The sequence below is a fragment of the Propithecus coquereli genome, unplaced genomic scaffold, assembly GCF_000956105.1.
Source record: "Propithecus coquereli isolate 6110/MARCELLA unplaced genomic scaffold, Pcoq_1.0 Scaffold371, whole genome shotgun sequence".
NCBI lineage: Eukaryota > Metazoa > Chordata > Mammalia > Primates > Indriidae > Propithecus > Propithecus coquereli.
Window position 1 is genome coordinate 1,401,104 of NW_012149408.1, and position 27,286 is coordinate 1,428,389.

A 27,286-nucleotide genomic window follows, 5' to 3' on the forward strand; every position below is an offset into this window, starting at 1 on the left:
GTTCATGTCTTTTGCCCACTTTTTAATGGGCTTATTTGATGTTTTCTTGCTGATTTCCTTAAGTTCTTTGTAGATTCTGGTTATCAGCCTTTCATAGGATATATAGCATGCAAATATTTTCTCCCATTCTGTAAGTTGTCTATTTACTCTATTGATTAGTTTCCTTGGTTGTGCAAAAGCTTTTTAATTTGATCAGGTCCCGTTTACTTATTTTTGTTGTTGCTGTGATTGCTTTTGAGGTCTTCATAAATTTTTTGCCTAGGCTGATGTCTATAGGAGTTTTTCTAACATTTTCATCTAGAATTCTTATAGTTTCGTGCCTTAGGTTTAAGATTTTTTTTAATGTTGTTTATGCTATTAGTCTATTAAGTTTTATTGACATTTTTATTGTTTGTATAACATCACTTCTTTTCTATTTCTTTTAGTATCTTGCTTGGAAAGACCTTCCTGATTCCCTAAGTACATTTTCTCATGATTTTTTCTGGATTAATTTTATTAAGTTTCCGTTCTCTAGAAAGTGTTACATATTTGTAAGTTTTAAAATTCACCTAAATAGAGTTTTGCAAATTACTCTATTAGGATTCTAATTTTGTCTCTTTATCTGAGAACCCCTGTCAATATTAATACCTAACTGCGTGCATATGTTCTTTCCTGAACCTTCATTACTTTTAGTTTAAACTAATGGGCTGTGGTGTGTTGCCGTCCCTCTCTCCATGCCTGCAGACAGGTCCTGGAGCAGTTCCCCGCAGCCTTTCCAGCAGGATTCAGACGGAAGGAGTCAGCTTGTGTGTGCTGAGTCCTTTCCCATTCCCGACTCCCCGCTCACATGTCTGAGCCCTTTCATCGTGCCTCCCACTGGAGGGAACAGCAGCTTGTGAAAGTTAAAAATGCAATGCTTGGAGAATGGGCCATGGCTCCCCCTTGCAACTATAATTGCGTTTTCTTTCTTCCTCTTTATTTTTTCCAGTCAGGCATGATAAGAACGGAAGAAGCAGATTACTTCTTAAAGCCACTTCCGTCACACCTCGCAGGGAAACTCAACAGCTCTGGCAGGGGCGGCTCTCCCTCCCACATCCTATACAAGCGGTCCGCGGAAGCCCAGGCGCCCAGGGCCGCTGAGGTCATGGTGACCGCCAGGACGCGGGAGCCGGCAAGTCAACACCCGCACCGTGGCGGCCTTCACCTTGGGCGCCCACAAAAGCAGCATTTCTGTGGAAGACGCAAGAAATGTATGTAAGGGCGATTATTTTTGCGTATTTAATGATTTGAAGGTTGTTGTAAGCCAACGGGAGATTTTCAATTTAAAGTATGTCTGTCCACAAGGAAATTTATTGACTGTCATTGCTGGACTTAAGTGCTGATTCCAGAGAAAGTCCATCATCTGTAAGTTCAGTTTCGAACATCTCTCCACAGTAGATGGACAGGTAATGGTAGATGACCTTTTTTTAGAACTCTTCTTTGGGAAGATGAAATGACACACTGCTCAGAAGTACAAAATCTACCAGACATCTTCAAAAGAACTCTGGCATCTCTGCTCAGTAATTCTATATTTCTGAGGTTTAGATTTATTGAAGCTCGTATAGTTTTCCTGCTGAGGTAATTCGTATACACACACACACACACACACACACACACACACACACACACACATTTTGCCACATCAAAAGGGCCGACTATGCAGGACATAATTTACCTGCATTTTATCACCACAGCTTTATCAGAATCTTTTTTGTCATGACCATTTAGGAGGTGATTTGTTATTTACGTTTTATGTGGAAACCTCTCAGAGATTCAGGAATGGAAGGTCAGTGTTCGCTGGAATTTCCGTCACATCCCTGAGTTCTCCCCTCAGGCATCACCTGATTGGGCCTCCAGCCAGCCAGCCCGCCCGTGGAAGGCCCATCTCCCCCAGCCCCACGGCTCTCTGCTCAGTTGGTCTGATGGCTGCTGTTCCCAGAACCCTGAAATGGAGGTGGGCACGGGGCAGGTGCTCAGTGAAACTTATTGAACAAAGCGAATGAAAGAAAATGACTTGGCACCTGCAACAAAAGAATAAATAGCATTTAGGCTATTTGTGTGGCATCTGCACCCATTGCATCCTATGCATAAAAGACATGTGCAACATTCAAATGGACTTGAAAAACTCAAACCCAAATGAACTTAGTGGGCTCGGTCATAGGGAAGGCAGCAGGAAGAGCCAAGTTGAGGACAAATAGAGGTGAACAGGACTCTGAGAAAGTTGGAGGTTGGATGTGTATTTGAACAAGGTGTGTCTGCCAGCAACAGAGGCTGGAGGCTGCCTTGACCGGGAGAAGCAGAGGTGAGTTTGGCAGGGGTAGGACCAATATTCAGGGCTAAGACATGGCCAAGGTCAGAGCCAGGATTTCTGCAGGCAGGGCTCATGGTGTGGGTACATCAGATCAGGACAGATTCCATGTTATATACCAGGGACAATAAATTGGTCCAACCATGTCGATCTCAGCAGGAAAAATGGCAGAGCTATCTTTTTCTTTTTTTTTTTCAGAGTATTACAGGAACACAAACATTTTGGTTACATGAATTACATTTGTACAGTCAGAGTTAAAGTGTGCCCATCACCCCAAAAGCATGCGTTGTACTCCTCATGTATGAATTTACCTGCCCTTTCCTCTCCCTTCCCACCTGCTTGGTTTCCATTGAGTTTTACTTGCATATGTGCACACGAGTGTTGAACGATTAGTTCCAATGTAGTAGTGGGTACGTGTGGTGCTTGTTTTCACATTATTGCAATACTTCACTTAGAAGAATGGTCTCTAGTTCCATCCAGGTTATTACAAAAGGTATTGGTTCACCATTTTTTGTGGCTGAGTAGTACTCCATGGTGTACATATACCACATTTTATTAATCAACTCACGTATTATGGGCACTTGGGTTGATTCCACATCTTTGCGATTGTGAACTGTACTGCAATAAACATTCAAGTGCAAGTGTTTTTTTTAATAAAATGACATTTTTTCCTTTCAGTAAATACCTAGTAGTGAGATTATCAGATCAAACGGTGGGTCTACTTTTAGTTCTTTGAGGTATCTCCATACTATTTTCGATAGAAGTTGTACTACTTTGCAATTCCACCAGCAGTGTCTGAGTGTTCCTTTCTCTCAATATCCATGCCAGCATCTGTTATTTTGGGACTTTTTGATAAAAGCCATTCTCAAAGGAGTTAGGTGATATCTCATTGTGGTTTTGATTTGCATTTATCTGGTGGTTAGAGACGTTGAGCATTTTTTCATATGCTTATTGGCCATCTGTCTATCTTCTTTTGAGAAGCTTCTGTTCATGTCTTTTCCCCACTTTTTTATGGGATCGTTTCATGTTTTCTTGCTGATTTGCTTGAGTTCTTTGTAGATTCTGGTTATCAGCCCTTTATCAGATGTATAGCATTCAAATATTTTCTCCCATTCTGTAGGTTGTCTATTCACTGTATTGATTGTTTCCATGGCTGTGTAGAAGCTTTTTAATTTAATCAAGTCCAATTTGTTAATTTTTGTTGTTGTTGTGATTGATTTTGGGGTCTTCTTCATAAATTCTTTGCCTAGGCCAATATCTGTAAGAGTTTTTCCAATATTTTCTTCTAGAATTCTTATAGTTTCATGTCCGAGATTTAAGTCTGTTATCCATCATGAGTTAACTTTTGTGAGCAGTGAGAGGTGGGGATCCTGTTTTCATCCTTTACATGTGGCTATCCAATTTCCCAGCACCATTTATTAAACAGGGATTCTTTTCCCCAGTGTATGTTTTTGTCTGCTTTGTCAAAGATTGGATGGCAATATGAGAATGGTTTTATATATGGGTTCTTTCTTCTGATCCATAAGTCTATGTCTCTGCTTTTGCCCCCATGCCATGCTGTTTTGGTTATTATAACTTTGTAGTATAGCTTGAAGTCTGGTAAGGTGATGCTTTCTGAATTGTGCTTTTTGCTTAAGGTTACTTTGGCTATTCGGGGTCATTTCTGGTTCCATATGAAACACAGAACTATTTTTTCCAGCTGTGACAAATTTTTTTTTTATTTTAATGGAGATTTCATTGAATCTGTAAATCACTTTGGGTAGTATAGACATCTTAACAATGTTCATTCTGCCTATCCATGAGCATGATATGTTTTTCCATCTGTTAACATCCTCTGCTATTTCCTTCCTCAGTGTTTCATAGTTCTCCCTGTAGAGGTCCTTCACCTCCTTTGTTAAATATATTCTTAGGTATTTTTATTTTCTTTGTTGTTATTGTGAAGGATATTGAGTTTTCGATTTGATTCTCGCCTTGGCTGTTGTTGGCATATATGGATGCTACTGATGTGTACATTGATCTTGTAACCTGAGACATTGCTGAATTTATTTATCAATTCCAGGAGTCTTTTGGCAGAATCTTTGGGGTTTTCTAGATATAATATCATATCTTCAGCAAAGATGCAAAAGAGCAAAATAGTTTGACCTCTGCTTTCTCCATTTAGATACCCTTGATTTCCTTCTCTTGCCTGATACCTCTGGCTAAGACTTTTAGTACTATGTTGAATAGAAGTGGAGATAGTGGGCAACCTTGTCGGGTTCCAGTTCTAAGCAGGAATGCTTTCAGTTTTTCCCCATTCAGTATGATGTTGGCTGTGTGTTTGTCATATATGGCTTTTATCATTTTGAGGTATGTCTCATCTATGCCTATTTTGTTAAGAATTCTTATCATAAATGAGTGTTGGATTTTGTCAAATGCTTTTTCTGCATCTGTTAAGATGATCATATGGTCTTTGTTTTTGCTTCTAATTAGGTGGTGAATTAAATTTATAGATTTACATATGTTGTACCATGCTTGCACCTCTGGGGTAAAGCCCACTTGGTCATGGTGGATTATTATTTTGATGTGTAGCTGAATTTGGTTTGCTAGGATTTTTTTGAGAGTTTTTGCATCTATATTCATAAGGGATATTGGTCTGTAGTTCTCTCTTTTTTGTTGCGTCCTTTCCTGGCTTTGGTATCAAGGTGATATTGGCTTCATAGAATGTGTGTCAGAGTCACTCAGGATAGTAGCACAGCTAAGGACATCTCTGAATGCAAGGCAGCAGAGATGATCCTCAGTTTGGTGTACATATGTGCATGTGCATAGGTGTGTGTGTGTGTGTGTGTGTGTGTGTGTGTGTACCAAATGTTGCCTGGGGAGGCATTTCAGAGTCTCAGTAGTGGGAGTTGGTAGAAGTCAGTTATTTGAAAAAGACTACTAAATTCTATAATAAATTTTGAACTCAAAAAATAGAAAAAAGTCACCATTATTTTCATAATAGAACTGGAAAAGGAAAGCTCGACAAAACGCCTCTTGCTGGTGAAAGACATTGCTGATTAGCATCCTGCTGTTTGGTTTGCCAGATATTTCTGTCCCTTCCCAGCTGTGCATGTGGCAGTACTGTACTCCTGGTCCCTGAGTGGCTGGGAGAATGGGGGTCATGCAACTAGCCAGGGCCCATGAGCCATGAGCAGAATTGATACCATTGCTTCCAGGCTGAAGCATTTAATTCTCAGGACCCCTTGTTATCTGCTCATGGCTATTTCCATGCTGGGAAGGCCAAGTGGGGGAGGGGTCCTGATCTTCTGTCTCCATGGGGGTCACACTTACAAGAATACTTCTCTGTTAGAGTCTGCATTTCAGAAAATACATGCTCTTTCTGTGTATTCATTTAAGCATCTGTCTTTGAAAAAGGGCAAACAAAAGCAGATTGATTTGCTTAAATGCACAGCAAGGGTGAAGCTCAGGCTCATGCACAGACTCGCTGCTTCTTGGCTGCAGGCATCAGCTGCTGGCAGATATTTATCTGGGATTCACCTGTTTCAGGGACAGTGCTGCAAGCTCTGCTGTTTCAGGCAGTCATTTGCTCTGATAGGTGGTGAAAATCCTGGCCAGTGAGATCAGCACCCGCCCTGCCTCTGCCTCTTGTGCCCGTTACTGAGGACCCTGTGCTGCGTCCTGTTTTCATCCTGCACACATTTTTCCACCAGTGGTAATTAAGACCAGGGGCTCTGGACCACCCTGTCTAGATCTGAAACCCGTTTCCAATACTTTCTAGGGAAGGGCTGTGAGCAGTTATGTTCATCTCCTCTGCCTTCATGGCCTGATCCTCAGCATGTGCTCCTGGGCTGGTGTAGAAAGTGAGTGAGTTACGCTAGACAACTCCCAGGGTGGAGTTCACGCCTATGTAGATTGCATGAAGGTTAATGGCAAGTGATGAGTGCTCATGGAGCATTAGCCAGTGTCATTATTATTCTCTAAAAGGTTCATTTAGGTTTGGAAGTATTTTAGCAAAGAGAGAGAAAATGTATTGGTTGTATCAGTCAAACAAAACAGCATGTGTGTTCCATGAATCCAGTTTGCGTAGTTATTGGATGCCCGCCGCCTAAATTTATGGGCTTTTCGAAGACTACTTTCACATGAAACAATTCTGACCACATTTTCTGAGGCATCCACTAAACCCAATTGTTTTTAATATAGTGTTAACTTAAGGATTATAAATGCCAGAAGTACTTTAAAGGGATTACTCCAGGAGGACAGAGTATATTTTGTCTTCTAATCAAATTAGGTAAATATTTATGGTACTTTCTAGGAAATTAAGCTCTGCAGTAAAGTGGAACCAGCTCGAGTAGTTTATAATCCATTTGAAACAGTGTAGACAAACCAATTTTGTGTCCAGACATTGAAATCAACTTTAAAATCCTTCGTGTCATCAAAAGCCTTCAAGTAGGAAAACAATGTGAGCCAGGGCTCTTTTTTTGGTAATTGTTAGCTCCATTGCTTTGTCTTTGTGGAGCAGCCCTGCTCCATGGAGCTCTGTGTTTTACAGTCTTTGAGCATTGTACTTCTAGACACTAGGACTTCAGAGCCACAGAGCTCCCCTCTTGTTGTTTTAAATCAGCACATTACATAAATGTAAACACAGCAATGATTTCACCACACCTAGACTATACAAACTTTATTTAGATTTAGTATTCTAATATAGCACAAGTTTTTGCATCACAAAGTTTTAAAGGTTGTATGGTTTTATCATGAGTGTTCATTTTTAAGACCAGATTTCTCCATGACGAGTCACAGTGTTGGTTTCATGTGGTGACTATGGCTTTCATTTGCTCTCTGTGTGTTCCTCCGTAGACATGCCCCAGCCTCCCAGCAAAGACCTTTTCATCTTGCCTGATGAGTACAAGTCTTGCTCACGGAATAAGCGCTCTCTTCTGAAGTCCCATAGAAACGAAGAACTGAACGTGGAGACTTTGGTGGTGGTCGACAAAATGATGATGCGAAACCATGGCCATGAAAACATCACCACCTATGTGCTGACCATACTCAACATGGTAGGTCGTCCTTCTGGTTGACAATACCTGTGTGGTCACAATGGGATATAAAAGGGTATGTGTGTGTGTTTCACGTTTTACTTGTAGATTGATGTCTCACATATAAGAAATATTTCAATAGTGATAGCTCTTTTAGTTTTACTATGCTCCAATCAAAACAACCATTTTCAGAACTCCAGAAACTAAAATAAGGAGGAAAAATAATTTGAGCCTTTGTGTAAGTCTCTGTCTGCCTGTGAGAGGTTTTGGGCTTACCGATGTCTTTATTTAGTAGAAATCTCGAAGAGGGTGCCGAGACGTTGTAGCTCAGGAAATGTCAGCATTCGATGTGTAATTTCAGAGGGCCATGTAGAAGGCACCCATCTTTTTAGGAATATTAATGTTAAAATGTTGAATATAAATTATTTTACCTACAAAGACAGTACAATCTTTTAGAATATCACCTAGAATAAAACGTTTCTCTGTCTCAAATTGGCAGCCATATTAATAATTGAAGAGAGGTGAGAAGTGTCCTAAATATCACTTCATGTCAGTGAAATCTAGATAACAGAAGACAAAATATTGAGTCACCAAAATGTGTCTTTAAAAATAGTTTTAATGACAATATTTTAAAAATATGTTATTACGTTCTTCTACCTCAAAAAACAGAGTGTCCCTAAGTATATCTTTCCTTGATGTTGTGCGATTGTTATCACTAGCATCATTTTTGATAGACTGCTCCTCACAGTTTATGGTCTCCCAGGGAACTGAAGGAAATAGTGAGCTGGAGCCACCCTTCCATGGCATGGGGTTGAGGTGTCACTGTGTGAAGGACAACAGGGCCCAGGGTTTTTGCTGCATCCATAGTTGGCACACAGTTTCTGTGCATCACCCCAAATGACACTCGATCATTCTGTGACCCGTCATCTTGAATGTTTGCATCTTTCTTTCATCGTCTTCTTACTACGCTGTTTCCTTCTCTTTCTTGCATCCTCTTGTTCTTGTCCCAAGTATTTCTCTTGTGCTTACGGAATTTCCTGCCAGGAGAGCTTGGGGAGTGCTTGGCTTCTGCAGTCATCACTGTGAGTTTAAGAAATTCTCCCCATATTCTAACAAGGATACTTACCAACCCCAGGGTCTTGTAATACTTTCATTGGTGTTTGATGATAAGCTATGAACCCCACCATTCCAACTGCTTTTTTACTGTCAGGTACCAATGATAAGAATTCCACTGTTGGTAATTAGATATTTCTATTCCTTTTTGTCTAGCAATATAAGAAAATTGGTGTTGCTTTGTCACTGGAGAGCAAGAGCATTGTCCTGCAGCTGCAGTGCTGCAGGCCCACTGACAGGCTCAGGGGAAATGTTGCCCTCTCTGGGACTGGTGTGATTTCCTGTCTTTTTCAGGTGTCTGCTTTATTCAAAGATGGAACGATAGGAGGAAACATCAACATCGTAATTGTAGGTCTGATTCTTCTAGAAGACGAACAGGTACTCTATCTTTGAAATCTGCTGTTTTTTTTTCTTGTCAGAAAAATAAATGCAAAATAATGTGTTTTTTTTCTTTAACTGTTCTGTGGATTCTTTTCTTTCTCTTGGGGACAAAAAGTATTTAATATTTTGTTAATATTTTGTGTCTGATGCAATGAGTTTCTTTTCAGTTCTTTTTAATTTTTTTTTTAATTTTATGTGTTTTTGTGCCAGAGTAGTAAGGAATACTCTTTTAATTTACTAATGAGAAAACTGAATATAAGACCTGCCTTAATATAGGGGTGGGAAACACACTAGGAATACAAAGTACAAAATGTATCTTCAGCCACCAAGAGCTTTTAGGATGCTAGTTGGAATAGAGCCCTGTCTGCTTTTTGCTAGGAGACTAAAAATGTTTTATAGCCTAGAAGTTCCATTGTGCTGTGTGGCACGACACTGCCTTATTCAATTACCTTCCAATTAATTCCTGTTCCTCACCGCCTTCAGTCTTAGATTTTTATTTTCATGGGATTTCTACGGAATGTCAGGCACATTTCCCTCACTGTATGCAAAATCCCAGATTACGCTGGATCCTGGTGGCAGTGGGTGAAGGAATCTCCACCGCCTCCATCCTGGCCCCCCGTGAATGCATAGAGGTGTCCCTCTAGTCACAGTGACGGTGCAGATGGACATTTCATGGCATAAGTAATGGGGGGCATCTTAGTCATACTAAATTCTCACTTTTATTTCGCCCCAAGCTAATCATTGACTTGGCCAAGGAGAGTGGGCCCCAGACCCAAGGCATCAGCATCACTCTCACCCCTGCCCACATCTTCAGAGTCTCCTGTTAGCCATACTTTTTTTATTTATAAAACAAAGAATTTTTTAGATGAAATCTGAGATCATTCATACAATCTAAGACATCCTCAGATGTTAAAGTTCTAGGACGTGGCCTTCTGTGTGCATAGTGGGGATGTGTGGCAGGGCTATTTCTAGCCCAGCTAGTCAGAGAAGATACAGCCTCATTGTCTTTTGTGTGGGCATGTAGTTGGGAGGAGTTTGCTGAGCTAGCAGGGATTCTCAGGTGACAGGTTAATTATTCCTGGTATTAAAACGTTTTCACCTTGGAACTCATCCAAGCTGCAAAGAATAAGCGAGGTTATCGTTTGATCATACACCTGTGTTAACTTTAATTAATGCAGTTTTCCTGGAAATCACCAGCTAAAGAATGCAAGGCATGCCTCAGTGTTTATGTATAGCTTTCAGCTGAGGTATATTTGACTCTCTGGAAAAACAAAATAAACACTTTAAAGAGAAAACATAGTCAGTGACTGAGAGACAAACATTTCAATACAACACTCTAGCAGTGAAAGTTTTAAACAAGATGGTGTTCTGAAATGGAGATAATTAACCTGGTTTTCTCTGATCATCCATAGGAAAATATAGCATACCTATAAATTATGTTTAAATAACTCAATGCAGCCTGCTCTGATGGATTTTCTGGCTACCCCCCAAATTCCTCAGTTCCCAACAGTTCCTAAGTTCTTCCCTTTGTTATTTCACTGTTGCTCTGTCAGAACTTGGTATATGTAGATAAGCCTGAATGTCTTCTATGTAAGTTTCCTTCTAGTTGCAGTTTATTGTCTAGAAATAAAGCTTTACCCATTGACCTACCTCTTCTCATAAACATACTGCCTCTGTAGGAAAGATACTTAATTTTACACCATAAAAATAAATATTAAAAGAGTTATTAATTAGAAATCTCACCTGCCCAACTTGGTTATGAAATGAACATATCATTGTCTAAGTGTGTTTTTGTATATGCATGTGCAAAGCCATGTATAAATGATTTTGTGGCCTCATCTAAATTTAAAGGGTGCAAAGATTTTGAATGCAAAAAATTCATGCATAGAAGTAATCTTTCTTGGGTCATTGAACATGCATTCAGGGTTAGACAGATATATTCCAATTGTTTATGTGCAGAACTAGAGAACTGTATGTAAGTATCTATGCTGAATCTGTACAGGTCTTATATAACACACCTGCCTTTGTATTTTAATACCTAAAATGGATGCAATAGCTTATGTGCCAATCAGAGCCATCCATGTGGTTAAAATCCAAGGCAAAGCTAATGATAGTTTGCTGTGATGACAATGCATTATAACATGTTTTCTCTCCATTATCATGGGGTCCTTGGTCTCTCTTGCACAGCCAGGGCTGGTGATAAGTCACCACGCGGACCACACCTTGAGTAGTTTCTGCCAGTGGCAGTCTGGACTGCGGGGGAAAGACGGGACCCGCCATGACCACGCCATCTTACTGACCGGTCTGGATATATGCTCCTGGAAGAATGAGCCCTGCGATACTTTGGGTAAGACCCTCCAGTGGAGTTTTGGGGACCATGAGTAGGGTGTGCACCTTTCTTGGGTAGTACCTGGTATTAAATATTTTTGCCCTTTTTTTCATATTCCTAAGCAGTATCTGCTGCTGAGTACAGAATAGATTCACTTCCCTGCATAAACTTTGGCCAAACTTAAAAGTATGCTCTTATTCATGGAGTGATTATTGAACAAGGAAAAGTCCCTCACAGATTCTAGAGTTCCTGTCTCTTCTAACATAATAAATAATTTCTTCTGTTTTTTTCTATCATTTGACAAATTCAGGGGTGTCTCATGATGTGTCAGAGATAGTATATTTATGAATATTTGTAGATACTATAACAATGTTATATTTCCATTTCAATATCAATATTTTAACATTAACAATTTTGTAGACATTTACAAGGCTGAGTATATCTTGCAGGCAGTGCTTTGGTGTTTTCCAAGTGGTCCGTGTAAAACAGTGTGTACTGACCAGGGCTCTGCTGACCATTTTTTCTAACTCTCCATTTCTTCCCAAGTTTTTAGGGAGGAAGGGTTTTTATTATAAAAACTTTCAGCTAGAACCCAGTTTAACAGAGGTAAGTCCTATTGCGCAGAAAAGAGATAACACACTGGCCTGACTGCTTGCCCTGGAGAGGCCTGCCCTGGGCTGGCCTCTGAGAACTTAGACTTTAGGATTGTTCCACCACCCTACGTGGTAAGAGTGGCTCACTGTGCCTAGACTGTCTGTAGGAACAATGCAGTTTATGCTGAACACCTGCTCTCCTTCTGGGGGTCTGGAATTTTGGTACGTGCTAGGCAGAGGGTGCCTACGTGATCAGCCCCCAGTAAACACCTTGAACACCGAGGCTCTAAGGAGCTTCCCTGGTTAACAACACTTAACCCTTATTGCTGGGGGAAGTAAACATGTTCTGTGCGACTCCGCCAGGAGAGGCTCTTGGAAGCTTGTGCCTGGTTTCCCCAGACCTCTCCACACATGACTTTCCCCTTTGCTGGCTTTGCTCTGTGTCCCTCTGCTGTATTAAATCATAACTGTGAGTACGACAGATGCTCGTCGTGGCACATGCGAATCACTAAGCCTGGAGGTGGTCTTGGGGACCTCCCAACACAGCCATTCTCTACATTTTCACCAGGCTTTTCAGAACACAGATGTTTACAGAAAAAGGCAAAAATTCTCCTCCATCTGCAGTTTTTAAACCTCCACTTCTATTTTTCCCCAAGTACAGCCTGTAACAGGAACATTACATAGCACTATGATTTTTTTTCCGTGAGACATAGTGGCCCTGGGCTCCTGGGAATAGATTCCCTTCTCCCACATTATGAAGTGTGGTTGTCTAAGGGTCTCCCATTTCATAATTCCCCAAATAAAGATAAAACTAAATTTCACTAAGGGACAGAAAATAAATATACAGCTCTTTCTTTATTGTAACAGCTTTGCTACATATTCCTTTGATCTTTATGCCCCATAGGATTTGCACCCATAAGTGGAATGTGTAGTAAATATCGCAGCTGCACAATCAACGAAGACACAGGCCTCGGACTGGCCTTCACCATTGCCCATGAGTCCGGACACAAGTAAGTGCTTCTGCATGGAGGAGGGGGGACCTCAGCATCCTTTCCTTGCTCGGTGAGCACCATAGGAACAGGGACTCATTAAGTCAAGTCTGCAGAGGAAATTCACATGTATCCAACAAGAATGTCGTTGACATCTATAAAATGCTATCACTTAGGGCCTTGTGTTTTTATTTTAGTGTCCCGTCATGCACATTTTAAAGCCACAGCAATGCACATGTTTACATTTCTCTTGATCTAGTCTCTGACATTCCTGTTCACACATGTGCCTAAGATTGAGGGTGGTTCTATCTGTCCCTATTCCTCTGTCCTGTGTTTTACTTGGTCCTATGAGTTAATCTCATTCCACAGTTAGCTGCTGTCAGGGAATCCCAAGCGATAGAGGACAGTGACAAGCCCTCCCATTGTTAACTGTTGTTACTATGAAGTTTGTGTATGTTTTTTGTACATTTATTTTTATAGTCTGTAGCGATGTTGCTTTTTGATTTGTGTGCTGAGCAGAGTTTGGGGAGTGTGGGTACTGAGAAGAGATCTAGCGGGCCAGATGGACTTGGTCTGTCTTCCTTATTTCACCCCGACTGCAGTGTTGTCGGTTTTGAAATGAAGCAGCATCAGGTAGGACTATTAGCCTGGGGACTCAGCACAGGCACTAGGCCTGAGCTGGCAGATCTCGGACACCGGTGGTGTGTCATTGTGTTGTCTCCTTACAGAAAAAGCTTACGTTATGCCCACAGAATGAGCAATTTATAGCAATTATTTATGGAAATTGTTATTGTTAGTCAAGATTTCTTAGGACAATAATTCAGTAAACTGCTTTTACTGGCAAAAAGAAAACAAAGTCAGCGTTTTGTGATTTGTGTTTTTGCAAAGCTGACTTCTCCATCCACTGTTGGAAAATGGACTCAGGTCATAGACTCATGTCAACCCAGATGTGTTTGTGTATACATGTGTGTGTGTACATGCGCATGCATGTGTGTATACACGTGTGTGCCATGTTTAATGAAATCCTGAGGCCCTGCAGGCTTCAGCTGTGTGTGAACTAATGACCTGAAAATGAAGCCTGATATCCCATTACTTATCCCTCCATCGTTACAGGTAATGATTGACCATTTCATTGCTTAGAAAATTACACCTACACTTTATAAAGCTTTTAGTTAAATCATAAGTGTATTTTTAATAGTCTGCTAGAGTTAAAACTTCAAAAACTCTCATTATTGTAGCGACATGAGGTTCTTGCTGTCCTCTGAACCATACCTGAATTTAATTAAACAATCAAGGCTAGAAATATTTAAGTCACTGAGGGCCGAGCAAGTCAACATCTGATGGCAGCTGAGATACGGACATTGGCAGCGTCAGCCGTTGCAGGTGGTGAACTTAAGCAAAGTTAAACTTGATACATCCCAAACTGGGCTCTCGGTTAGTCTTCATTGTCAACAAATATCAGTGTTTGCACTTCTGTTTTTTAGAAGTCAGTTATTAATATTTGCTTTCACAACTCAGACTGGGTCTAGATGGAAAAAGAATTTCCTCCAAACAAGAAAAAAGTATTTTTACTTGAAAGTGGGAATCCGGATGGGAGTAAAGAAAGAAGCTCTGCATGTGGACAGAGGAGAGTCACGTTGCCAGTAGAATGAACCTCAGAGATTGCCAGATCCTTCTCAAACACCTGCCATTTAGCAGACACTGTGCAAAAGACAGAGAACGGGGAGCTCGTCAATGAAGTAGTTTCTGATCATGTTAAGAAAATAAGAAATATATGTCTTTAGCATGTGGTAAATGCCAAAAGGAGTGATAATGATACTAATAGTAATGGCCACAATAATAATAACACCTTCCTTGTGGAGCACTTTTTGTAAAATATGCCAAGCAATTTCACTTAGAGCTCAAACCATAGAGACTGCTGGGGACCCTCCCTTCTGCTGCCTTCGCCAACTTGGGGGGACTATGCTGAGTGCTCTGTGGGCCTGTGATGGAATGCAGGGATGACTGAGCTAGGGAGTGAGCAGGTGAACACATGAAGATGAGCATTTCGGATGCGTGTCAGCTGTGACCACCTGACTCAGTAATAAAACTCCAGGTTTGGTCAAACTGAATCAAAGATAAACACATTTGTTCAGTGCATTTATTTAATAAGTATTATTTATTGAAGAAGTAATTATAAGTTTGATGCATGGATCAAATGTCATGACATAAACAGTGCACCTTTATCTTTGACAATGAGCTTCCAGCAGAGTCAGATTTTTTGGTTCTGTACTTTAACAAATAGGAAGTAATTTGCGTCTGTGAAAGACACATGAAACATCCTGTTTCAGAGGTGAATTTTACTTCTTCAGCTCTGTTTACATTCAGAGGACACTGCGGGGCTGCTCCATGCCTGTAAGTCCTAGGTCTTCTAATTTTTAACTCAGAGGAAGATTTCAGTTCATGTCCATCCACTTTCTTCTACTAAATTCAGTCATTTTCATCTAAAAACATCTTATACCTTATACTGAAGAATCTGACCTAGAAATAGAAATGGCTGAGAACAAGTGTTTGGATTTGTGTCTTAAGACAGGAGGAGGGGCTAGAACCAGAACCGAGATGTGTATTCTCCTCTAGGACATGAGATTGAATCAGGATGTTGATTAAGCCGGAAGTAGAAAGAGAGTTTCCTGGTTACACTACATCCCTTGACGCAGAACATGTGGTTTGCTAGATGCAGGTATTCGGGAATTGGCACGGACACACCAAGGGCTAAACTGCACGTTTCAGAGAATATGCCAGCGTGAATCCATCTGAAAAATCCCCATCTGCTAAGGGAAGTCAGGCCACTTGATGGGCAGGGCCCTGGGACTCGGATCCCAGATGACGGCAGCACTCCACAGCCTGGTAGCGTGCAGGAGTGCCACCTGGTCAGCTCTTACCTGGCCTTCCCATCTGCAGAGCCACAGAGCACTGTGAGCTCCTTAGCTCATGTGTGCAGGTGCAATTTAAGATGTATTATTTGAGCTGAACAATATTATGTAAGATAGGCTTAAATAGTTAAATTGGATTATCATTTCAGACCATTAAGACACTATTAAAACACATTCGTTGTGCTCAGAAGTATTCACAATCCATCTCTCTTACTTTTCCCGAGTTTATGGACTCGTTCACTGGGCACAGTTTTCATTCACCAGCAAGACATTATGTATGATTCTATAAAAAGATTAGTTATCCACTAGTTTTGCCCTCCAAAAGTCTAAGAGAAAAGATAAAATGGACATGCCATGCAGGTAATGAGGATTGTGGGCATTGCAAGAGAATACACGGGGTGATTGGGGGTTCTTCTTGGAAGAAGCAGAATGGGCCTCACCACCTGTTAGCTTGATAGTACCATTCAGCTCAGCCACACTTCCCCGCAACACCCTTCCCAGTGTTTGACGGTGCTGCGCACATCCCACCAATCTGAGGCTGTGCTCTGTCATCAGCCTGCGCTCCTTCCACCAGGACAGGGAGGCACTCAGTGATTTTAAAGACTTGTAGAATACTGGAGAAAACCAGCCCCTTGCCAACACCTGGTCTGGTGATCATCAGACTCTCCTCTGGGAGCTCTAATTTTATTTATTGTCATTCCTCTTAGGATTTCTTGTTTGTTTCTGTGTCCAAAAAGGATTTGAAATCCATTGACATTTGCCGCCTGCACAACACATATGCATCATGTGCGCTTGAATGACTTTTAGGTGTTGAGTGATTTGATCAAGACCACATTCAAATCAGAGAAAGGGATAGAAGTTTTGAATTTTCCTTTGTGACATGGTGCCAGGTATTCTGTACAGTTTACGAGGAAGATTTTATTATCCCATTTTATATATGAGGAAGCTGAGGTTTGGAGGTTAAATAATTTTCCCGGTATCAAGCAGCTTGTGAATGACAGAGCCCAAACTCTGCCTGGGTCCCTGCCTCCACAGCCCTGCTCTCCCAGTTATCTTCCTGGCCCCGACCCCCTTCCTCTCCCACTGCTGTCCCTAGCTTAGCCCCCACCTCTCACAGAGGACAAGCTGTGCTTCTCGAGGAGCCTGTGTCCGGGCTCTGGACATCTTCGTCCTACCTGTGCTCATCTTTATCACTCCAAGGGTGGAATTTACCATCCAGGTTACATTGGCCCTGGCTCCTTTGAAGGATGTCTCATGTCCTTAATCACTGCAGTCTGAATAGCCTGGGATAACTGACACGACCTCTAAAATCACTTGGCCAGCTATTGGTCATTCTGAGTATATTATCAGTAATAAATAAATACTCGCCAATAGTAATTGAATCACTCAAGAAAATATTGTAGAAGACATTAAAAGTACTGACACTGATTATAATTGTCAAGTCCAATATGAAATTAGGTTTATATTTGGGCATTTGAATTGGTGTTACAGCTGGAAATGTTGTCTTTTAATCATTCAACACACGTGAATGGCGAATCTGTTATGGGCTATCAAGTCCACCGCAGTGGGGCTCTTGAGCATGGATAAGAGGAGTCTTAATCCATTAGAAATAGATAAGCTAGTAAGGGATGGAGAGATAAAACATATTTATTATTTTAGCATGTGGAATGATAAACACTTAAAATGCCGTGGTGCATAGGAGCAAAAACATAAATGATCTGACCCGCATAACTTGTATGTAATTATATTTCTTGATTACCAAATACCAACCTTATCTTCAAAATATGTTCTATTCATTCACCCGTGACTTTATTAATGTTGAGATTAAATGCGATCGCTGTGTGGTGCTTTTATGCTGATGTGCTGGCGTCCAGCACATTACAATATCTTCCAGTCGTTGTACTGATTGGAAGCGCAGTGCTGAGATTTGGGAGGGCGTCAGAGTCCCCTGGGGGTGTGTTAAAATACACCCGAATGCCAGATCCCAACCCACAGAACCGAAATCCTCCAGTGCAGACGTTGGGTCACCACATGGGCAGTAACTTCTCAGATGTTCTGATGCATAGCAGAGTTTGAGACTTGAGGCTAGAAAGAATCATTGAAAATACCTTAAATGAAAAAGTTTAACACCAAGATGTTTCCAGACCGGGACATTGTGACTTTGAATTCCTTAGAAATATAGGCAGAAGTGGTAGCAAATGTATCGAGAGCAATTGCTGACAATAATGTGTCTTCTTCATGAGTAGATCAAAGGCCAGCCAAGGAGGGTAGTTTGCTGTTTCATTTTCATCATTTTCTCCCCAAGGCAGCCTCCCGTTTGGCAGCCTGAACCCTTCTGCAGCCATGACACATTTCCTCTGCCATATGGTGTCCCGGGCCTTGATTAATTGCCTTTAATAGAACTTCAGAGAATGGGTGGAGGCGAAAATGACTACGTCTACATCATCTTTGGTACTGATCAGAAATCTTGCAGGAATTCAGTAGCGTTTGCCTGCCAGCTTTCTTAGGATACACCCTTCAATCATGCTCAGGTTACACCACTGCGTGGGTCCTGCCTGGGCTCTGGCATCAGAGTGCCAGGTTCTAGTTTTGACTCTGCAACCCTGAACAAAGTCTCTCTCCAGTCCTCAGTCTGCTGTCACTAATATATGACCTACCTTATAGGGTTTTGGTAAGTTTTAAGTTAGAAAATATAGGTCACACGCTTAATATCATATGTATAAAATAGTGAGTGCTTATACATGTTAATTGCTACTTTTACTCACATATTGAATAACTGTAAGCAAAACAGTTCAGTGGACAAATGTGTCTTCAGCCTTGGCAACAAGTGCAGATTCTCTTGTCAGCTTTAGGAGCCCAATTCCCACATCTTGGTGTCATCCTGTCCCTGCTGCCTTCCTCCCTCTCATCATGGGATGCTTGGCAGTAGAATGTCCCCAGATCTAGTAACCATTGTGTCCTTCTTCTCTCTCTCTCTCTCTCACACACACACACACATCTGCATCTCTGCACCTCCCTGTAGGTACCCTGCTTTCAGGGAATGCACACAATGACTGGCTACCAAACATTCACGGCGAGTAGTGACTTGACGCTCCAAGAATATATTTACCTCAATGGGAGGTCTCCAGGGCGCACAGAGCTCCAAATCCCCCAGGCATTCCTCCCCAGACAGCACGCTGTGCTCTCCTGAGACAAGGGAAGATGGCAGCGCAAGGCTCTCCTACAGGCAAAGCTCTTGGAAGTTAAGAAGTAGACTTGATGGGGAGGGAGGGAGCAACTCAGCTCAACACGATTTTCACAAGTGCAGGGCTACAGTTTCCTCACGAGTCATTAAGCAGGTGCTGATTGGCATTGCGGGATTTGAACCCCTCGGATGGACACTGTTAAGGGTTCCTATGGCCAATAGAGCTTGAGACGGACGTTCCTATATACCAAGCCAGGTGTGGATCCCAAAGAGGTCTGGTTTTCACTCAAGACTAACCAGTGCTGCTTCAAACAACACCGACAAATACACCCAACCGTGTCCACCACTGGGGTTCTTTGGAACTACTCCCTCCAAAGCGGTGCAGGGGTTCGACTCAAGTGCTGCCCACTGTCTCAGCCTCCAGCGGTGCAGACGGATAGTCCAAAATGGAGCCATCCCAGACGGGCGTGGAGACAATGTCAGCCCCACTAGGAGCTGCAGTCGCTGCTCAGTAGTTCTCAAATCACTGGAAGCATCACAGTCACCAGGAGAGCTTGTTGGAAAACGCAAATGCCTGGATCTCTCTTTTATGAATTAACAATTCCTGGCCAGGAGCCTGGCATCTGTGTTTCTAACAAATGCCCTTGGAAATTCTGACAATCATGGTCAGCAGAAAAGAGTATAGACAGAAGGAAACAAGTGGCATAGAGCAGTACCAGCTTTTCAAGATCGCAAGTCCTTGCCACACACCTGAAATGCTTCTTTTGCTAAAAATAATTAAATCATCCATCCTTGGTGGGCACCGGGACCTCTACTCCGATTTGATGCAGGTGTACACTTCCACACACTTCCATGGGCAGTCTGTTCTTCAGGGAAGGCCTAGGTATCCAGGAATATTCTCAACACATTGGCTGTTACGGCTTTCATTTTTGCCTGCCCAGTGTACAGAAGTAGGGGAGTCTCCACAGTCCTGACTTGTGTTTGTTAAAGGATATTAAATAATTTCAACTCTTCTTTGTTCTGACAGAGCCATTTTTTTTCTCTCTCTTTCTCCTAGCTTTGGCATGGTCCACGATGGGGAAGGAAATGTGTGTAAAAAGTCTGAGGGCAACATAATGTCCCCAACGTTAGCAGGACGCAACGGAGTCTTCTCCTGGTCACCCTGCAGCCGCCAGTATCTGCACAAATTTTTAAGGTATGAACTCCTTGAGCCTTATGTGATCTTTCAGTGGCTGCCGTGCTCACAGCCTGGTCTGCTGATCCTGCACACGCAACCCCCAGGCTGTGCTTCTGGATGCGTGTCCCCTTTGAAGGTGTCTTGAGACACTCAGTTCACCCAGGAGTTTGCTCCTTAGAGCATCAAGGCTTGCTAGCTCAATCCAACATTGACCTTTCGACTCAAGGGGAGCCATTCAACCTTACCGTAGCATTTGTCACTAACGTTTAATTTTTTTAAATTCTCACTTCTATAACTAGGCATATTCAGTCAGTGAATAGGAAGATATAGCATGTTTGTATCTGTAAACACAATGATAAAGCATAACTAAGGTTTTTAGTTTTTTTCTTTCTTTTTCTTTTTGTTTGTTTTTACAAAATACATTTCACATTAGGTAGAAAAACTTCAGTGTATAAACTTTAACCTGGATCTAAAATCCAGTAATTTTAAGTAATATTTTTAGATACTTTATTTTAGCACTAATTTATTTAGGATATAAAACATTGGGGAGATAGAATTTGACCCTTGAAAAAGAGGTGTTCAGTAGATTTTTAAAATTTCAGAGAAATAAGGGACTTCAAGAAACATCCTTAGATCTGCTAAGAGAGTAGACAATCCCCCAAATCTCAATGGCTTTGAGTTTACACCCTAGTTTAAGCCTTGTCTTAGTCTGTTTGTGTTGGTATGAAGAAATACCTGAGGCTGGGTGATTTATAAAGAAAAGAGGTTTATTTGGCTCACAGTTCTGCAGGCTGTACAAGAAGCATGGCACCAGCATCTGCTTCTAATGAGGGCTTCAGGAAGCTTCTATTCATGGTGGAAGGTGAGGGGGAGCTGGCATCAAATGGCAAGAGAGGAAGGGAGAGAGGGGAGGGAGGTGCCAGGCTCTTTCTAACAGCCAGTTCTCAGGGAACTAATAGAGTGAGAACTCACTCATTACCATGAGGATGGCAGCAGGCCACTCATGAGGGATCTGCCCCCATGACCCAAACACCTCCCACCAGGCCTCATCTCCTACATTAGGGATCAGATTTCAACATGAGATTTGGCAGGGCCATAGGCCAAGCTGTAGTGAGCCTTAAACCAAAATTTCATTTCTGTCTCACATTATACCCCAGTGTGAACTGAGGGGTCTCTGCCCATGCAGTCATTCAGAGACCCAGGTTTCTTCCATCTTGTGGCTCTTTTTTCTTCCAGGACCCAGTGCTACAGACAGCCAGAGGGTGAGGACAGAGCAGCAAGGAGGGTGTGCACGAGAGGGTGGTATTTTTGGAGGGAGAACTCAGACTGTGTTCTGAAGTCCAAGGGGGGCTGAAACAGTTGTCTACCCAGGAGCTCCGGAGGAACAGAATGGGAAGAGGAAAAAGAGGGCTATATGGGCCACAGCATCAACCCCAAATGCTGTCACAAGGAAGTAACTGAAACCTGAAAGGACCAGCTAGGTGATGGCAAGATTGAGAGCAGAACCCAGGCATTCCGGACATTGGAACTGACTCTCTCCTCATCCCAAAGACAATGGATGCAGCCAGCAGAGGAAAAGCAATTGTGTTGCAATCATAGCCATTATTTTTATTTTTATCTCCAAGTACTAAAAAAATTACTTGGTTCAAATGCTAAAAAGGTGAATCAGAGTCTTGGTTTATAATAGAAAGCAGCTTTTATCTCTTGAAGGTGACTGAGCTGTGAGGAAGCGCACAGGTGGTGTGTACACTGAGCCTCATTCCTGGGCTGCATGCAGTGTCCACGTGCGCTGGATCTGCATGTCCTCCCGGGAATTCTTTCCCTTCCACCTGACACATTCTTCAGAGACCAATGGCAGCACTCGGTGCCCACTGGGATTTGATACTTCTATTCCTCATGGAAGACATCAGTCTCCACCTTTGCTATTTAGGGAATATTATAGTTTTTTTGGCCTGAGGTGGCAGACCTATCTTATTCAGGATGAAGGACATGTTTACTCACTAGACAGAAATGTATTTTTCCAGACACAGAAGAATCAGGCTTGCTCCTAAAAAACACATTGACTCACAATAGCTACTGTTTCTAGTAGAGGAGATATCAAAAATATGCTTCTTTATTTTCAGAATTCACTGATGCTAGCAAATAACAAACGGAATGGGCTGCTGTGTTTATTCTCAATTAAATTCATTTATAATATTTTTTAAAAATCGTACTTCCAAAATTCATCAAAGAAAGTATATAAATTATTGCTGCCATTTCAATGATATAATCTTGGGAAAAGCTAACAAATGCAACCACATTACCTTAAGAATTTGGAGCTGATTGCACAAGAAATCACAAAATAATTAGTAAAATTGAAAGTTAGACAAAGAGGAAAAGAAAATGAAAATAAAAAATGAAGACCAGAGGAAAGGACATAAATACATAAATCCTAAGGAACTACCAAGTTATGATAGCAAAGCTTGAAATTTGGCAAGAAAGGAAATATATTTCTAATATTAGAAAGTAGGGCAAATACTAACACTTCAAGGAAAACAAAGCTTTTAAAAAAAATAGCTTTATTAACATAAAGTTGATATACCAAAAGACTACACACACACAATGTGTACAATTGGATGGGAGTTTAGACATATGCAGACACTAGGGCAATGGTCTCCACGGAGATTCCACCAGAGTTGGTGGAAGAAAAAATAGGCTGGCAGTACCAGCACCCAAGAAGTCCCAAGCTAGGAAGCCAGATGGCTGCCTTCCAGGTCTTTGCAACTTATGTGTTCTCACAGTCAAAGCTAAGAGCTGGTTATTCCAAACTGAGAATTAAGGATGGGAATGTCCCTTCCATAGTAGGTCCTGTAGACACCAGTCAGGGTTCAACTGGCCCCTCTGGTTTCTCTCACTGACCTTCCTTTGGGTTCCACTTTTTCTTAGTTTTCTTCCTTATTTATTTATTTATTTAGAGCTCTCTCTTTTTTTTTTTTTTCTGTTGCACAAATGAGGTCTCTCGTTTCCAGAACTCTGAGCAGGATCCTGCCGTGTTTCTGTCAGTTCACTCTCGTGTGCCGTCTGGGGGACTGCTTCCCCATGGCTGGGTTACCCGCCTGCTGCCTCTTCCTTGGGTTCTCTAGAAGGCCCTATATCCCACCTTCTGAGCCAGCGCCTGGATCAGCCTTTAGCGTCTTTCTGCCTCTTGTTTGTACTCTGAGATCTCAGTCAAGATACTTTAACACCTTAAGGAATGATGATTGTGATCCATATTTTATGCCACCCAGGATGAGTGAGCATTTTGTGGACAATATCTGTATCTTAGTAACATAAATCTGTAATCTAGGAATATACACTTGATCATTTTTTTCAATTTCTATTACCAAAAATGACAATATTGATATTATTCTGCAGCTGACACGACCCTGGAGCACATTTAACATTTGTCATTCCCTGGATGGATTCTCATGAAGTCAAGTTGGGGGTTGCTAGCATTGTTTTTAGCTGTTTCTCGCAGCTGTTCACATTTTTTTCAGTGTGTGCGTGAAGAAGTCTGCTCTCAGTAACAAAGAGCCTTCGCTTTAAACTCACCATGCTCTTCCTTGCATTAATAAGGAAAATTTGGAGGTTTCTACATCTCAGATCTTTTCTATAATTTTCTAGATTCATAATTTTTTAAAAATCTCTTTTTTATCTTAATGTTTATAAGGTAAATATTTTTTAATATTTTGAAATATGCTCTGACTACTCGGAAAACCAGGGAATGCACATTTGGGTGTGTAGCGAGAATCGGCATCATGGAGTCCCAAAGAAGTTTGGAAACTGCTGAGAAATAGAGGAAGACTCATGAAAATAAATAGTTACATGCTTAGAGAAAAATTAGTTTGAGGACACTGAAAATGGACTGTAATTTTCAAATCAGAATATAGTCTTGAGAATGAATGATAATTAAGGTACTGGAATTAAAAGCCATTTTTGTTCTATGATTCTAGAAAGGCTAAACTATATACCGAAGTGTGGTGATTTGTTTTTGTGCTAATCCAGTAAAACACTTCTGTAGCATTTCAATAATAAACCTTTATTTTCAGGGACTTTGCTAATTTCCTTGGACCGTATGATTATAAATAAATATATAAAGTTTTAGATGATTACATGTTTGTTTTCTTAAAAGATAAAATTTTCCAAGAAAGTCTTGCTGTCAAATTCACTATTAAGTTTTATTTTACTTGAAAACTAGTTGCAAATTGGACACTTCCACCATGTGTTAAGTTTTGATTTTTCACTGACTTTATGAATCTGAGACTGTCATCTTTAACAAGTTTGCTGACTTCCTGATTTCCAAGTAATCAGAATGCTCTTATATTCTCCACCATTAGGTGGCTTTTTGGACAGGATCCCAACAATGAGTAAGGTAGATGGCTGACTTTTAAAGCTGAATCTGCCCTCCCTTATTAGCAGTTAACATTTGGTAGATGGAAAAACGTGTATAATAAGGGAACTCAGTCGGCCTGAAGTTGTCAGCACAACTTTTCTCCATTCTTGGTAGAGTCGCGGAGGACAGATACTTGTTGGAAGTCAATTCATCAACCTAGTCAATAAAGTCATTTCCTATTAACAGATGCAAACCTCATCACAATTACTCATGTCTGCATCTAGGAGGCCTGTGACTTAGGGAAATTTTAGCTCATTATTTTACATTTTATGACAACATGGACTCATCTTCAATTTACTTTTCAAAAATTTGAGTCATGTCCTGCAGATGAGTGAATATGCCTGCCTTCTGCCACATGAAACTGCACATACATCAGTACACAGGACAGGTGGCCATCACGGGGAACTGGAAGCTTGAGAGGTGCATGGATCTCCCTGCCATCACCCATGCTGCCTTTGCTGATGCAAAAATGTGATTTGACCTGAGAGCCCATTAAGCATGTTTTTATGCATAATGAAAATAATACATTTCAGTCACACCTTGCTCAGCTATATACTGTCCAGCTTAAGGAAAACAAAGCAGCCAGCCACAGCTGATTGCTGTCTGTGCAGTGCTAGTACGACATAAGGCTGGAGAACAGGTGCTGCCCTGTAGTGGGAAAGGAGCTGATACACAGATCATGTCTTTATCACTCGTGTCTGGGAAGGTCTTGATCTTGGCAAGTGACATAACCCCGTTTTCATACTTGGAAAATGAGGGGCTACAGCTGAAAGACCTCCAAAGCTCTTAACCATTTTATGGTTCACTAATTAGAGTGGGAAAAGGATTTTGAAAGTTACTGTGGTATCTTTCACCTCCCTTAGTGTTCTCATTAACATTAGTTTTGTTGTGGTGCAAGATATACACAAAGAAGTATAAAATCATTAGGGTACAGCTCAATGAATTTTCACGCAGTGAACACAGTAGTGTGACTCCTGTCGGATCAAGTTACAGAGCACAGTGAGGACGCCAGAAACCTCCTTCCCCACACTCCAGTCCTCACCTTCCTCTTCCCCAAAGGTAACCACTTGCTTGACATGGGACAGTGAACAGTGAAATCAGGAGTTACGTACTATTTTGTGATTATGAGATTCACCCTTGTTGCCGCATATAAAAATAGCATTAGTTTGCTTATTTTTGTTGTATTCTGTTGGAGATAGGCATTTGAGTTTCCAATCTTTGGCTATTATAAGGAATGTTACTACGAATATTCTTTTGGTTATGTATATATCCGTGAGTACACACAGGGGTGGAATTTCAGGGGCGTGAATGTATATTCACAGTTTTGGTGACACTACCAAGCAGCTTTCCTAGGCGGTCGTGAGAAGTTACACTCCCAGAAGCAGTTATGAAAGATTCAAATGGCTTCAAATCCTTGCCAACACTTAGTCATGTTGGTATTTTTCATTTTAGTCACTCTGGTGGGTGTGTAGGGGCATATCAATGTGTTAATTAATGACACTGGATACCTTTTATATGTTTAATGCCCACTTGAATAACCTTTTTAGTAAAGTGCCTGTTCAAATCTCTTACACATTTTAAAAAAATAAAACCCCCGGCCTTTTCCTGGCCCCTGAACGGAATAACTTAAAAAATCCCAAGGGGAAAAATTTGGCCCAATCCGGAAAAAAAGGAACGGAAAAAACCTCCCCCCGTCCGGGAACTCCCAATTAAAATTTCCCAAAAAGGGGCCTCCGAAAAAAAAAAAGTTTAAATTTTTAAAAATAGAGACCAAACTACCCACATTTCTCTTTAGGGGTGGTGCTTTTTGTATGCTGCTAGGGTTGGGGGGAACTCTGCTTACCCCAAAGTTGTTAATTTACTCATCCACATGCTCTCCTATAGGTGTAATTGTTTGCTTATCACATGTAGACCACTTAATTTTTGTGTATGGCATGCAACAAAGTCAAAATTAATTTTGTCCGCATGCTTATGGTGGTAGATTGTTTGTGAAATGGGGCTGCAGTGATTTTGTTTTCTGCACTCACACCGTTGGTGGCCGTGCCTTTGTGCATTCTCACTGGCAGTGAATGAGGGTTCCTGCTGCTCCTCATTCTCATCAGCATTTGGCATTGTCAATGCTTTGGATTTTAGCTATTCTAAGAGGCGTGTAGTAATATCTCAGTGATGTTTTCTGTGATTCCCTGATGACATGTGATGTTGAGCATCTTTTTATATGCTTATTTGCCGTCTATATCTATGCATTGATAAGGTGTTTGTTCAGATATTTTACCCATTTTTGTTTTCTTACTGTTGAACTTTAAGTGTCATTTATATATTTTATATAACAGCCTTTTATCAGATATATCTTGTATAAATATTTTCTCCCAGTCTGTGTCTTCTCATTTTCTTGACAGTGTCTTTCACAGAGCAGAAATTGATAATTTTAATGAAGTCCAGCTTAACGACTGTTTCTCTCACAGATCGTACCTTCAGTGTTGTGTCTAAAAAGCCGTCACCTAGGTTTTCTTCTCTGTTATTTTATAGGGTTTTATAGTTTTGCTTTTTTACATTTGGATCTCTGATCCGTTTTCAGTAAATTTTTGTGAAGAGTATAAAATCTGTGTTTAGATTCATTTTTCTTACATGTGGAAGTCCAATTTTTCCAGCATTATTTGTTGGAAAAACTATCTTTCCTCCATTCTCTTGCCTTTGCTCTTTCATCAAAGAGCAGTTGACTCTATTTGTGTGGGTCTGTATCTGGTCTCTCTCTTCTGTCCCATTGATCTATTTGCCTGTTGTTTTGACAATGCCATACTTTCTTGGTCACTGTAACGTTATAACAAGTCTTACAGTTGGGTAGGATCAGTCCTTGGGCTT

General features: G+C 41.2%; 1 protein-coding gene across 1 annotated transcript in view; it reads left to right on the forward strand.

Annotated features, from left to right (window-relative positions):
• Positions 1 to 27,286, forward strand: part of ADAMTS16 (ADAM metallopeptidase with thrombospondin type 1 motif, 16) — a 137,502-nt gene that overhangs the window by 30,503 nt on the left and 79,713 nt on the right. Inside the window, exons 2-8 of the mRNA XM_012651848.1 lie at positions 968 to 1,229; positions 7,160 to 7,359; positions 8,746 to 8,829; positions 11,020 to 11,179; positions 12,659 to 12,764; positions 19,897 to 20,034; positions 21,253 to 21,278. Of these exons, the coding sequence (XP_012507302.1) occupies positions 968 to 1,229; positions 7,160 to 7,359; positions 8,746 to 8,829; positions 11,020 to 11,179; positions 12,659 to 12,764; positions 19,897 to 20,034; positions 21,253 to 21,278 (976 nt within the window). The remainder of the gene's footprint in view (positions 1 to 967; positions 1,230 to 7,159; positions 7,360 to 8,745; positions 8,830 to 11,019; positions 11,180 to 12,658; positions 12,765 to 19,896; positions 20,035 to 21,252; positions 21,279 to 27,286) is intronic.